The sequence below is a fragment of the Oncorhynchus gorbuscha genome, linkage group LG26 (assembly GCF_021184085.1).
Source record: "Oncorhynchus gorbuscha isolate QuinsamMale2020 ecotype Even-year linkage group LG26, OgorEven_v1.0, whole genome shotgun sequence".
NCBI lineage: Eukaryota > Metazoa > Chordata > Actinopteri > Salmoniformes > Salmonidae > Oncorhynchus > Oncorhynchus gorbuscha.
In genome coordinates, this window is record NC_060198.1 from 18,085,921 (window position 1) to 18,101,479 (window position 15,559).

At 40.3% G+C, this 15,559-nt stretch overlaps 1 protein-coding gene across 2 annotated transcripts; it reads left to right on the forward strand.

The window, feature by feature from the left end:
- The first annotated feature begins 2,324 nt into the window (after nt 1-2,324).
- Nucleotides 2,325-15,240, forward strand: LOC124015829 (cilia- and flagella-associated protein 251-like). Of its 2 annotated transcripts, none has more exons than XM_046331319.1 (2): nt 2,325-2,684; nt 15,172-15,240. In XM_046331319.1, the coding sequence occupies exons 1-2, from the start codon at nt 2,333-2,335 to the stop codon at nt 15,222-15,224; spliced, it is 405 nt and encodes a 134-aa protein (XP_046187275.1). In that variant the 5' UTR covers nt 2,325-2,332; the 3' UTR covers nt 15,225-15,240. The 2 variants fall into 2 exon arrangements, with proteins under 2 accessions (XP_046187275.1, XP_046187276.1); XM_046331320.1 differs by lacking the exon at nt 15,172-15,240 and adding an exon at nt 7,500-7,549.
- The last annotated feature ends 319 nt before the right edge of the window (nt 15,241-15,559 follow it).

Consider the following 15,559-nt stretch of genomic DNA (forward strand, 5'->3'; position numbering starts at 1 on the left):
AACACATTCAGTCATATTCTATAAAATACTCAAAGTAATGGGTATGGAGCATTATGGCCTCAGTTACACCTGGCACCTAAATGTGACTTGTGTCACCTGATCACTCCAAGTTGCATTAAGTTCAGATCTACCAGGATGGGCCTTTGACATAGTCTGGATGAAGTCAGGCCACTGAATATGCATAAGCAATGTAAAGAGATGGGGTGAATGAGTGGGGAAAAGTACATCTGAGGGGAAATTAACTTTCACCACAGCCAAAAGGGGTGAGATATTGAACCAATATCAGTGGACAATTTGTACTAATGTAAATAAACATAGATGATGGAACATATTACCTTTTGCTTACGTGATGATCCGCTAAGGGGACATAAATATTTACCATCTAAACCATGTGTGACCTCTCTGGCTGTAAAAGTGTTCTTCATAACCAGTCCCTCAACAGCTCTCTGACTGAGCTCCACCCTCACTGGGTCTTAATATATGCCATTTAGCAGACACTTTTATCCAAAGCGACTTACAGTCATGTGTGCATACATTCTACGTATGGGTGGTCCCGGGGATCGAACCCACTACCCTGGCGTTACAAGCGCCATGCTCTACCAACTGAGCTACAGAAGGAGAGGAGAGGAAGGCTGAGGAGGGATGGAAGGATGAATGGATCAGTCAGTCAATAAAATGTAGAGCTGCTGTGACAAAATCACTATTTTAGTAGTTCATTAAAGTAAATACGTGTTTATGACTGCTGAATACTAACAATCAATCACTTAGATCATGTATTTTTAGGTAGAGATACATCCTTGGGACTTCCCTAGCCCATTGAAGTTGACATTTAAAATGGTTAAGGTAGGGGTTAAGGTTAGGGATTAGGGTACCGATGTCCAAAGGATCCCAGATAGCAATGACCATCGACAATTCTTCTTAGCGGGTATAAAAGAAACAGACAAGTAGGTTCGCAGATCATTATGGTCATTGTAGTTTAAAAAATAGCATCTAATTTTGCCAATCGGAATGTTGGGTTGTTTGAGAAGAATGTGATTGTCAGCCCTAACAATCCATTCTAGCAGCTTGTCAGGCTATAAAAAAAAACTTCATTTTTACATGTTCCTTCTATTCCAGGGGACAGCAAAGGAACTTCATCAATTCCACTCCTTCATCAATAAAAGCAGTGAACATCTGAAATTTATCCTCACCTTTGATGTGCATGAAGCAAGTTACCCGATGGTTGGACAATACTTTTCTCGTCAATCATCTTAAATACTATACTTAAAAACTGGAAATCAACCAATCCTCCATTGTTAACACAATGGAAAGGTCAAATGCTTTATTATCTAAAAATGTAAAGTGAGTGGGCACCGGAGAGAAATAAAATGGTTAAGTTACGGTAAAGTTTAAAAGATCAAAATATTTTTCCCCAAAAATGTTTTAAGTCCCATTGCAAAGTTACACCTCACTGTTCTATTTTTGGAGTTGTTACATAAAACCAATCAGAATTCAGAAGAATGATAATGTCAGGTGTGAAGTAATATGGAGGACCAGCCTATTACCTATGATGGTGTGAAGTAATATGGAGGACCAGCCTGTTACCTATGATGTAAACTACAACAGAAATAACTTAAAATGTCCCTATGATGGTGTGAAGTAATATGGACAGTTTTGGAAATACATAACGACATCTAACCAAAAATCTAATAATAATTGCTATATGCAGTTATCTTAGCCAACCAGCTAACATTAGCTATTTAATCAACTAGCTAGCCCAACCAGCCCGGTTATGGTCAGTGAGACCAACTACCGGAGACCAGTTAAAACCCAACTAGCAGTAAGCCTAGGTGGAAAAAGTTACAAAACTCCCATAGTCTAATTCACAGAAAACATACTGAAAAGTAGTGATGGGGAAACAAAGCTTCCTGAAGCATTGGCTCTTTCGTGTGAAAAATAGATTCATTACTCAAGGCGTTGAGCTTTATTTAGAACAGTCAGCAGCCAACTGCACTGTCGGCTGCAATGTCGAACGAAACCAAATGTCGAACGAAACCAAATGAATCAACAAACCAATCAGGTGATCGAGAGCATCAAATCCATGCTGCGTTGTGGGTAAACGGTGACTGGCTGACTGATTTATAAATAAAAATGAGTAGTTATTTAATGATGCAAGGTGATTTGTAAATTTGTCAGTCAGCAGTCAGCAGCCACCTGCACTGTCGGCTGCAATGTCGAACGAGCCCAACACCAAACCAATCAGGTGTTCGACGAAATGATTCTTCAGACGTCATTGATCACGTGCTGCTGATAAAGTGACACTGCTTTGAATTATACTTAGCGACTTCAGTACATGCCTCATAGCTCCAGTCTCAAACTTAAGCCCGTTCCTGCTGAAGAAGAGGAGAAGGAAGCTCTCGTGAAAGAGGAGGCAGAGGAGTCTGTTACAATGCAAAAACAAGTAGAGGTTGAGGCTGTTACTGTGAAAGAAGAAGAGAAAGACGTTTCAGTTAAAGAAGGGGAAGACTCGTTCAGAGTGAAAGAGGAGGAGGAGGACGGCGTTTTAGTGAAAGAAGAGGAGCGGGAGGTGACTGTCTCATCGAACAATGAAGAAGAGGAGGAAACTGGATATCTAGGCCCGGTTTCCCAAACGCATCTTAAGGCGTCTGATGGTTTTAACGATGAACGGGCCCTGATTAACACAAGTAAGTACTGTCTTAAAAACAGAAACAGAAACTCTGGGTTGTTGAACTGATGTGTGGTGTTAAAGGGGAAAATTGCAATTGCTACATCCATATTTTGACTTTTAAATAATTTATGTATAGGCATGGATTCTTCTAGAATATAACACATGCCTCATGAGCTTAGTTCAACTGTTGTACCCCATCAGAACCCCAAATAAGCTTTTTTTTACTCTGTTTCTAAACAATGTAAACCAATACTGTCCAGCCTCAACATGGTTAAAACTATAATGTTGATATCATGGATGGTCAGTCCTTGCATCCATAGGTCTGTCTATGAATTTGAGAGTAGTTACATTTCTCCAGCCCCATCCATCTTATTACCTAAATAGTGGTGTAATTACAGCTTTGTTATTGGTTGAACTGCAGATTGGTTGATTGTTGTGTGGCTTTTTTTTAGGGGCAACTTAGTTTTTAAACAAACAAAATGTCTGCCCAGAGGCCTGAGCTGTGTTAGAATACTCATACTAACTGCACTATTCTTGATAACAGAGTGTATATAGTCTGATTATAGGTCATAGTATGATGTAGTTAGTATGAAGTTCCCAGAAGTCGTACTAAATTCTGTCAAAATATGACATACACGCAGTACTTTAGGGCCCATGATGCAATTCTTCAGAAATGGGCGTGGCTTCACATTGTTTTCAGATTTGAAGAAAATGGAGGAAAATATTCAGGCAAAGTCCAACGAGAACGGATACAAATGAACTGCTTTAAATAATTATGACAAATGTTGAGAAATTTAGTAAAGTAATGACTTTTCAAATAAATTACGTTACACGTTATGTTAGCCACACTATCCTTACAAAACGCAAAGCATATCTTTACAGCAGTATGTATCGGTATGTTAACTAGCTACCTAACGTTAGTTGGCTACTTATACATCAAACTTGCCAGTATAGTAACTATAATTAACTACCCAATGTTTATTGACTTGATTAGAGCACAGTAACGGATGAATTTAATAACGCTCAACACCCGTTGAATATGTCCAGGTGTCAGTAAACCTCTGCAAAAACGCTCAAATTAAATTGTTGCCAGCAGCACAGTTAGTCACCAACGCTCTGGATAACATGAAAATAGCCTAACCAGCTCTGCTAGGGAAAGTAAAATGGTAAGAGTGAGGTTTTCTCAGATTTGTGTCTAGCAAGCTATCCAACGTTAGCCAGTTCGCTTGGGTGCTTTATTGTCATTGTGAGGTCAGAACTCTTGGATTGACCCTACTCCTCAGCCATATAGTATTAGTTTACAAACAGTGGCGTTATACGAGTTTATGTTTTGGTTTCTGGTGGGATAATACGGCTGAAACATTTGAGGCATTGCCAAGTTATATTCTTCAATAATCAATGGTTATATAGTAAATGGGTCTTTCTATAACTGCCAGTGTAGATTTCCTGTAGGGGTCAAATTGTTAGAGCTGTTAAGTCATTAGCTGTGTTAGAATACTCATACTAACTGTACTATTTGTGATGTTAATTGAGTATATAGTATGCTTATTGGTCATAGTATGATATAGTTAGTATGCCAAAAGTTCCCGGATGTCATACTGGTTATATATGGTTATATAGTAAATGGGTCTTTTTATAATTGCCAGTGTAGATTTCCTGTGGGGGTCAAATTGTTAGAGCTGTTGATACGTCATTGTATAATATTCTGGCAATTATTTTCATGCCATTACATTAAAGGCGAAAGGTTGTCTTTTCTTAACAAGGCTTTGCTCAAATAATTTTAGCTGCTAGTGAGCGGGCTAGCTAGCATGCTAAATGTATTAAGGTCAGAGCAAATGTAGCTAGCTAATACTGCCTGGTACCAGTGCTGGTGTAGGCTTAGATAAGCATGTTTGTGCAGCGGTATCTTATCAGAGAGGAGTAAGCGAAGTATGAAAATGTTGGTTAGCTAGCAGTACTCGCTGTATCATTTTGTCCTGGAGATCCAGAAATCTGTTTGCCGCCTTCACAATGATGTCTAGCTTCTTAGATATTTTATTAGTTTATTATTAATGCAAGTTATCACTGCGGCATTGAGGGCAATGCAATCACAATTTTGTAAACTGCTAGTTTTGGACGAAGGTTACTAATAATTTATTAATGCAATTTATCACTTGCTCTATAAACACAACAAAGTCCACCTCTTTCACTATTTGTCTGTTGGGATCCTTCTCCTGCATGGCTTCACTGCAGACTGTGGGACATGAACTACCTTCTCCTCTCTACTCCTTCGGCTATTTTCACTGCCTCCACATAGGACACCTGCTGGATGGGCTTGATCATCCTAGCTACTACGACCTTCATCCGTACAGGGCACCCCGGGAACTCGGGAACGTGATTCCCATCACAATTACAACATGCCTCATCTGACTATGACATATTAATTCCTTCGACAAGCACTTGCCACATGTCCAACCTTTTTTACAATTGTAACACTGCAGTGGCTTCTGTATATCTCACTTACCCAGGTTTTTACATAAGATGGGAGAACCACTTCACCAAACCACAGTAAAACCTTCCGTGTATCAGTAAAATTTAATCCACGTGCTTCTACCTGAAATGTTTAACCTAAACCACACAAAGCTTTCTCCTTTTGCGCTGTTGACACAATCGGCATCATACCACTCGAACCGATTCCACTTTACCCAATTCAACCTTCACTACTCCGCCTGGCCCTGCGGCCTTGTGAATGTTAACCTGTTTAAAGGTCTTACTCACATCGGCTGCGGAGAGCGTGATCAAAGTCGTCCGAAACAGCTGATGCTCTCATGCATGTTTCAGTGTTACTTACCTCGACGCGAGCATAGTTATTTAGCTCATCTTGTAGGCTTGTATCACTGGGCAGCTATCTGCTGTGCTTCCCTTTGTAGTCTGGTGTGGCAAGCCTGCGAGGGTTGAATAGGGTATAAACAAACAATGTATACGAAATGCTTCAGTCTGGTTTTAGACCCCATCATAGCACTGAGACGGCACTTGTGAAGGTGGTAAATGACATTTTGATGGCATCGGACCGAGGCTCTGCATCTGTCCTCGTGCTCCTAGACCTTAGTGCTGCTTTTGATACCATCGATCACCACATTCTTTTGGAGAGATTGGAAACCCAAATTGGTCTACACGGACATGTTCTGGCCTGGTTTAGGTCTTATCTGTCGGAAAGATATCAGTTTGTCTCTGTGAATGGTTTGTCCTCTGACAAATCAACTGTACATTTCGGTGTTCCTCAAGGTTCTGTTTTAGGACCACTATTGTTTTCACTATATATTTTACCTCTTGGGGATGTTATTCGAAAACATAATGTAAACTTTCACTGCTATGCGGATGACACACAGCTGTACATTTCAATGAAACATGGTGAAGCACCAAAATTGCCCTTGCTAGAAGCATGTGTTTCAGACATAAGGAAGTGGATGGCTGCAAACTTTCTACTATTAAACTCGGACAAAACAGAGATGCTTGTTCTAGGTCCCAAGAAACAAAGAGATCTTCTGTTGAATCTGACAATTAATCTTAATGGTTGTACAGTCGTCTCAAATAAAACTGTGAAGGACCTCGGCGTTACTCTGGACCCTGATCTCTCTTTTGAAGAACATATCAAGACCATTTCGAGGACAGCTTTTTCCATCTACGTAACATTGCAAAAATCAGAAACTTTCTGTCCAAAAATGATGCAGAAAAATTAATCCATGCTTTTGTCACTTCTAGGTTAGACTACTGCAATGCTCTATTTTCCGGCTACCCGGATAAAGCACTAAATAAACTTCAGTTAGTGCTAAATACGGCTGCTAGAATCCTGACTAGAACCAAAAAATTTGATCATATTACTCCAGTGCTAGCCTCTCTACACTGGCTTCCTGTCAAAGCAAGGGCTGATTTCAAGGTTTTACTGCTAACCTACAAAGCATTACATGGGCTTGCTCCTACCTACCTCTCTGATTTGGTCCTGCCGTACATACCTATACGTACGCTACGGTCACAAGACGCAGGCCTCCTAATTGTCCCTAGAATTTCTAAGCAAACAGCTGGAGGCAGGGCTTTCTCCTATAGAGCTCCATTTTTATGGAACGGTCTGCCTACCCATGTCAGAGACGCAAACTCGGTCTCAACCTTTAAGTCTTTACTGAAGACTCATCTCTTCAGTGGGTCATATGATTGAGTGTAGTCTGGCCCAGGAGTGGGAAGGTGAACGGAAAGGCTCTGGAGCAACGAACCGCCCTTGCTGTCTCTGCCTGGCCGGTTCCCCTTTTTCCACTGGGATTCTCTGCCTCTAACCCTGTTACGGGGCTGAGTCACTGGCTTGCTGGGGCTCTCTCGTGCCGTCCCTGGGGGGGTGCGTCACCTGGGTGGGTTGATTCACTGTTGTGGTCGGCCTGTCTGGGTTTCCCCCCTTGGGTTGTACCGTGTCGGAGATCTTTGTGGGCTATACTCGGCCTTGTCTCAGGATGGTAAGTTGGTGGTTGAAGATTTCCCTCTAGTGGTGTGGGGGCTGTGCTTTGGCAAAGTGGGTGGGGTTATATCCTTCCTGTTTGGCCCTGTCCGGGGTGTCCTCGGATGGGGCCACAGTGTCTCCTGACCCCTCCTGTCTCAGCCTCCAGTTTATGCTTTATGCTGCAGTACTGGCCACCCCACATATGCTCTCTAATTCTAATTCTCTTTTTCTTTCTCTCTTCGTGTCGGGGGGCTAGGGTCAGTTTGTTTATCTGGAGTACTTCTCCTGTCCTATTCGGTGTCCTGTGTAAATCTAAGTGTGCGTTCTCTAATTCTCTCCTTCTCTCTTTCTTTCTCTCTCTCGGAGGACCTGAGCCCTAGAACCATGCCCCAGGACTACCTGACATGACTCCTTGCTGTCCCCAGTCCACCTGGCCATGCTGCTGCTCCAGTTTCAACTGGCCTGGGCCCTAGGACCATGTCCCAGGACTACCTGACATGAGGACTCCTTGCTGTCCCCAGTCCACCTGGCCATGCTCCTGCTCCAGTTTCAACTGTTCTGCCTTACTATTATTCAACCATGCTGGTCATTTATGAACATTTGAACATCTTGGCCACGTTCTGTTATGATCTCCACCCGGCACAGCCAGAAGAGGACTGGCCACCCCACATATGCTCTCTCTAATTCTCTCTTTCTTTCTCTCTCTCGGAGGACCTGAGCCCTAGAACCATGCCCCAGGACTACCTGACATGATGACTCCTTGCTGTCCCCAGTCCACCTGGCCATGCTGCTGCTCCAGTTTCAACTGGCCTGGGCCCTAGGACCATGTCCCAGGACTACCTGACATGAGGACTCCTTGCTGTCCCCAGTCCACCTGGCCATGCTCCTGCTCCAGTTTCAACTGTTCTGCCTTACTATTATTCAACCATGCTGGTCATTTATGAACATTTGAACATCTTGGCCACGTTCTGTTATGATCTCCACCCGGCACAGCCAGAAGAGGACTGGCCACCCCACATATGCTCTCTCTAATTCTCTCTTTCGTTCTCTCGGAGGACCTGAGCCCTAGGACCGTGCCCCAGGACTACCTGACATGATGGCTCCTTGCTGTCCCCAGTCCACCTGACTGTGCTGCTGCTCCAGTTTCAACTGTTCTGCCTTATTATTATTTGACCATGCTGGTCATTTATGAACATTTGAACATCTTGGTCATGTTCTGTTATAATCTCTACCCGGCACAGCCAGAAGAGGACTGGCCACCCCACATAGCCCGGTTCCTCTCTAGGTTTCTTCCTAAGTTTTGGCCTTTCTAGGGAGTTTTTCCTAGCCACCGTGCTTTTACACCTGCATTGTTTGCTGTTTGGGGTTTTAGGCTGGGTTTCTGTACAGCACTTTGAGATATCAGCTGATGTACGAAGGGCTATATAAATAAATTTGATTTGATTTGAATAGGGTTGAAGCTGATGTTCAAGGGGTATAGCAATCTCCCCAGGATAGCAGTAATACTTTGAGATTTGTCCACAAAGGGATACCCCTCCCATAGGTGGCTCATTATTGGGATTCATTGCTCCTATGAAGTGTCTATTGATACAGTTAAAGGGCCCTGTTGGAGATTGCTGGTTGGTAGCTGAGTCAAGGGAACAAGCAGAGTTGGACACGGCCATGTTATTATCCCACAGTCTGTGGTTCGTATGAACCCTGTTCCTGGGAATTAGATTTGATTAGAAATCGTCCCAGTCTGTTAACACTGAAGGGGTCCGTTTGTCCCATTTCCAGCTAGATGGAAGAGGCGCTTTGTCAAACATACGGAAAATAGGAGTGGCAATATTTCCGTATTGGAGATGAGTTTTTTTGGTCTCGTTCCAAGGGGACGAGAGTTCTAGAAGCTAGTGGGTTTTAGGATTCTATTGAAATAAATTATTTAAAAATAATAATATTGTATTATTTATACATGTGTTTTCTTGTTTTTAATTGTTGACAGCCAGTAGACACCATGTTTAGATTGTAGAAGCATTGTAGTTGATTATGTGAAATGGAAGTTTTCTGTTGGGGGTAAGCAAACATGTCTTGCTAGATGTGGAGAGTCAACACCTTTAGTCGATCCACTTTTTGATTTGCTTCCTGTTTTTAAGTTTGGTCTGTGTTTTTATTTTGTTTCCCTCTTCTTGGGCAGATTTAGTGGGTCTCATGGTCGGTGTCTTTTAGGTTCCAGTTGTTACTAGTAAACTTTCAGTGGTCACAGAGCAAAACTTCAACATTGTTAATACTTTTATTGCATCAAATGGTTGTTTTATGCAACAGAATAGAGGGTTCTTAGAGCTATTGTGTCTGTGTTCCACTGAGGATGGGCCTCTGGGAGATAACACTGACAGGAGATTTACAATGTATTTTGGGTGATAAAAGCTAACGAGAATGCATTCCAGAGCATGAGTTAATGTTTCTGTTCTATATGGTACCAGGGAGAGATGACCTCACAGCCAGACCCTGGTCTCTACACAAAGAGTACTGTTTTTACAGCAGATACCTGTAATTCTCAGCAGACAGTATCTTTCATACAAATCTTAACCTTGTGACCCATTCTATACATCTGTTGGTCATGTAGGTTGAAAGGGGTGTATCTTGGCTGTAAAAGACCTTTGTACCTTTGTACTTTGTGCTCTCAACTAATCATCTGGGGGTGATTTGTTGACCAGCCATCATTATCGTAGAGCACTCAATTGATTCACTTTATATTTGTGCGTTGTATTGACCTGCTCCCTTATAAGTGACTAAATATTTAAATTGAACTCTGACTTGTGTGATAAGTTTGTCTCATTTGATATTAAAGAAATTAACCACATTTGGCGATGGGCATGTAAATCTTCACTTGGTGACCACTCCCTGACGACCCAGGTAAATCGTGCAGGAGGGATCCCTCAAACGGGGAGACCACACTTTGGGAACGGAGCAGATGGTCCCACCTTTGATCTGAGAGGCAGCGAGCAGAGTGGATACCACATCTCGAACTGAGCCTTTTTTTTAAAAGAAAAAGGTGACCGAACCACACACAGATTTGAAGTTGAGTTTTTAAAATTATGCCTGTTACGTATACTCTGAGCGTGAATTCCTTTGTAAGGAAGGCACCTTGGCGGCGTAAGCAGGGCCGAGTCAGAGGAGAGTAATCTGGGGGTTTTGTGGACTCAAAAGATACTCTGCACTGTCCGGTTGCCAGTGACCAAGAGCCCTCCTGACAGTGAATTGATCACAGTGGGGATTTGGTGAGGTCGTCTGTCGGGGTGATGGGCCAGGGGGACTGTGTTCTAGGTGAAACACGGCACTTGGTGAAGCCCTACTGGAAGAAGGACCTCATTCTGTGTATTTGTGTGATTTTTCTAAGTGACCCTCAGATGTGGTGAATTCGAATTATTTTAAATGTGCTAGCCAGGTATGCCCTGGGTTACTCTGAGTATTTTGTTATGGGATCACTAGGTAATAGTTGTCGGACCGATCTGTGTGAGCGGAGTAGGGTTGACTCTGTGTGGGCAAACCTTTTGATGTTCTGTGTGGACGTCTGACCAGTTCTATGTGAGCACCTGACCAATCCTGTGTGGATGATCCTGAAAGTTCTGTGTGAGTACCTAAGATTTAAGTTTTATATGGATTCTGTGAATTATTTGAAATTATGATAAATGGTATGTGTGTATAATCAATTACTAGATTTGATAAAGTAATGCTGAGAATGATTAGATACAATTTAAACCACCCATTCGTAGACGTACGTAGGTTTTGAGTTGAGATCTTAAATGGATAATTTGATAAAGATGAAGTTTTTAAGCACTATTAAAATAATCTACAAAATCTGGGAAATTGAGCTCTAGAAACTGATTAGTGTGTCCACTTTTGGTTCTTACCCTAACGATGTAACTATAAAACGCATATTGGATTATCTCCGTCTGGGTGAAACATGTTAAATTAAACTGCCTTTAAGGTCTGAACATGTTAGAATTTTTCTTCCCAGTATGAGAAGTTGTGGGATTTATTGAATAAACTGTTTTCCACAAAGTTAAAGAGAATTCGAGGGATGCTCGATGTAATTTATGTCGTACAAAGCCTAAGGTTTTCCATCAAACTAATTATCATTGCGTGATTAATGTGATGTAGTAAAGTAATTGAAATGCGTTGCATAAGTAAACATAATCTACTTTTAAAAGGCGCAATATCTGTTTGCTAGTCATTAACTGTCAATTTTATTCTTTGATTGCTAATATATTCATTTGGAATTTGAGAATCATAGCTGGAGTATGAGAATCATAGCTGGAGTAACATTTGTACTATTAAAATTGGGCTATTATTCTTCTGGGAATTACCGATAGTGACGTGTTTTGATTTTACTTTAAAAAATTGGGTTTATATGCGGAGAATCTTAGTCTTTTGGAATAGCATTAGTGGTTCAGTGGTAGAATTCTGGCCTGACTTCCGTTCCCAGTCATGGTGCTGGCTGAATTCAGAGTTTTTGATTGTAAATAATCTATTGAATGTTTTGCCTGGAAAGTTATGGTCGCTAGTGTTTGTATAAGAGAGAAATTGAACGTTTTCAATAGATTGTTTAGGTTAAATTGATAGACTAATTCAATTTAAAATAATAACCTGCTGGAATAATGTATTGAGAATTGGGTCGTATTTAAATTACTGTATCAATAGAGAAGAGTTAAGTTAAAGACATTCTGAATAATAGCGGGGAAAGAATAGCGATAGAAAGTGGTTACCGAAATGTTTTTCATTCTTATAGATTGACTGTTGCATGTTATCATTTTGGCGCTCTGTGTTATTTTTAAAGAAATAGGATACATTTCATAAATGTGGAGAGCAAAGAGAAGAGGAAGTTATAAAGTTGGGTTTTTTAATCTTACATAGAGGTAAGTAAAAACGTTGAAATGAGAGGGGTTATATATTTTTGCCCAATGAAAAAAGAAATAGGAAAGTTGAGTTGAGTTGAAAGTATGAAAGAGTTAGTTGCTGTGTTGGCTACACATTGTCAGGGAAAGTTGCTGGAGGCAGGTAGATTGTTGTAGAATAACGTAAATTTGCGTTATTAGTTTGAATATACAATAACCTTACTCTAATTGTTTTGACCATTGTTCAGGTAAAAAAAATTATGTATTTCTAGCAGCTGATTCGCTAGGTGGTTATCAGAGATTTGTGGGAGACTGGATGTCTGAATCATAAAACATCGTAAGGATAGATTCTGATGGTATTGATTCTTGGTTTGATTGTTTAAGTAACACCATTTAATTTGACTATCATCTGCATACATTGGAACTTCAAACCCTGTACAGACTAAAGGAAGATCATTAATGGATGTGCTGAACAGTATTGACCTTTGTGGATATCAGTGGGGGGAAAAAATAAGTTTATTTGTGTTTTTACGATGATGAGACAGCACCGACTTTTGAAGGATTTTAGATTTGTTTAAAAAAAATCAGGATTGGTTTTTACTAAATTTATATCAACAGATTGAAATTATTAGGTTGCTGATTTAAAGTTTTTTTTTTAGGAGTTGATTTAACTTAATTAAACATTGTATCATACATATACATTGATTTGATTATAACTTATGATTAATGATTTGAGGTACAGTGGAATTATCATTAGGTTTGGTTTATAGTTCACGTTTGAGTTTCTGAATCGATGTAGTGTAATGAATACTAAGTGTTATTGTGTTTTCTCTGGGAAAATTGATATTTCACTGTCTCTCTCTGGAATGTTTCCAGGGACTATACTCTTGGGGAGAGTGAGTGAAATGGAGGCCATAAACTACCACATTGGAGGGGGCCGGGAAGTTTTGTTGTAGTGCAAAGGTATTAAAGGGGCATTTTTATTTTATTTTCTGACTTTTCAACTGTGCCATTAAAATTGTTTATACTTTTGTGGTATCAGGTTGATTGAAGAGGTCTACACCATGTCAATTGTAGTAATTTAGATTAAGAATGCATTGAGATACTGATCTTTTATTATAATCATGATTAAAAAAAGCTAATAGTAGAATTATGGGATAATTATACTGTATGTAAATCTGCTAATATTGATGTGTGTTAAATTGAGGTTTTACTTTGAGTGATAAGACAAATTTGAATCACTGAGGAATGCTATTCTAAATATTGGTTTGATAAATAGTTGGGTTGATACTTATTATTTGGAATATGAATGATTTCACTGCCCTATTCTCTATTCCTAAGTATATTTCTGAGCATGAGTACTTAGAGGGATGTCTGTCCTATATGTTGTAAGGAGGCCTGTGTTTAGACACTGGTTCTCATGTAACTTAAAGAGCATAAATATGTTAGGTTTTTATTTTCCTCAAATTGATTATTCTGTGTTATTAAACATGTGCAAGTTTGTCTTGTAGAATAAAGGTTGTAAACTTAGTTTCAGAAGGGAGAAAGCTTACATATAAGCTAAGGTATTTGACATTAAGGGGATTTTAATTTTTAAATATTGAGTATGTAATTAATATTCTGATTTTTCAGAAGGGACTGAGTCCCTTGTTGTGGAAATAATCAGAATTTGTTGTTAACATAGGTAAGATGTTTTATATTCATCATTTGTTTGTAAGTTCTCATAAAGAATGTTATTTTTGTATAATACTGTGGCAGGGTTGCAGTATCTGTTCTATGTCAAGACTAAGTTGCATGGGCCGCAGAGAGGGGAGAGGTCAAGGGATCATCAAGCGTGTATCTCTTGGCTCCACAATGTCTGTGTGCCAGTCAGTGTGTCTCTGATCTTGTCAAGATAGGATGAATTTGATATATGCCTGTTGATATGGAGGATTGGTTTATGGTTCTGGGGTTTGAGTAAGGAGACAACTGAACGATTTATTATGTCTGTGTGTTCTTTGCTATTAAAGGATCGCAGTTGCAATGCAGAAGGGGCTCTCGGAGAATTCACTGAGAGACACTGAATTACCTGAGAGTCACAGGATTGTGATAGAGCTCATATAATTAAAGATGGACTTTGATAACTAACTCTGACTTGTGGGTGTGGTTTGCTCCCATGATTTGGTAAATGGAGGAAATTTCCACGACAAGATTGGAAACTTACGTTAATGAGTGTAAAGCCATGTTGGCTTTATGGAAACCATATACAATATATGGGAACGAATATAATCGAGGGAAATAATCCAAACCTAGTTGTGCCTAGTTAGGACATAACGTTATCTAGCGAGATAACGGTACTGCACTGTAGCTCAACGCTGACGGTCAAACTCTGCTTTCTAATTTACGGTAATTAACTATAGTAACGTTATGTAAGATATTCACAAACCATCATTGTCTTCGTTATTCATTATTAGTATGTGTGGCAGGGTAGCCTAGTGGTTAGGGCGTTGGACTAGTAACCGGAAGTTTGCAAGTTCAAACCCCCGAGCTGACAAAGGTACAAATCTGTCGTTCTGCCCCTGAACAGGCAGTTAGGCCTAGGAACAGTGGGTTATGTTTGTGCACATGCACAAACGTCTCAACCTTAACATCCTTGAACACATTAGAAGTCATAAACAAAAGTTATTATCAAAGATTTTTCCTTCACTACATTAATAAATCAGATGCAGCCTGAACTGTGTGATGTAGTAGGGAGTTGTAGTTTCTCTAGAGATAAATCAGACCCAGACTGAACTGTATCGTAGAGAGTTGCAGTTTCCAACAGGCCAATATTCAACATAGTGTAGCGCATAAAACGTAATTAACTACAATGACCATAATCCACTGCGTGCCTACTGTCTTTCTTTTACACCTGCTATGAAAAAGAGACAGAAGAATGGTCAATGCTATCTGGGATCCTTGGGACATCCCTACCCTAAACCCCTAACCTTAACCATTTTAAATGTCAACTTCAATGGGCTAGGGACGTCCCAAAGATGTATCTCCACCTGAAAAAACATTATCTAAGTGATTGATAGTATTCAGCAGTCCTAAAGCCTTATTTCCTTTTATGAACTACTAAAATAGTGATATTGTTAGCCAGCAGCTCTACACTTTGAGTGACTGATCCATTCATCCTTCATTAGCCTTACTCTCCTCTGAAGACTCAGTGAGAGAGCTGTTGAGGAACTGGTTATGAAGAACACTTCTACAGCCAGAGTGGTGAGAGGTCACACATGGTAAATATTTCATCACGATAGCAAAAGGGATCATGTTCCAACATGTAAGTTAATTTACATTTGTGCCACTAATATTGGTGTACTTTCTCACCCCTTTCGGCTGTATGAAAGTTAATTTCCACTCAGGCACACACATTTGGTCTTTGATATGAGAGTAAATGTGTAAAATGTATTTTCCCCCACTCATTCACCCCATCTCTTTACATTGCTTATGCATATTTGGTAGTCTGACTGCATCCAGACTATGTCAAAGGCCCATCCTGGTAGATCTGACCCTAATGCAAATTGGAGTGAT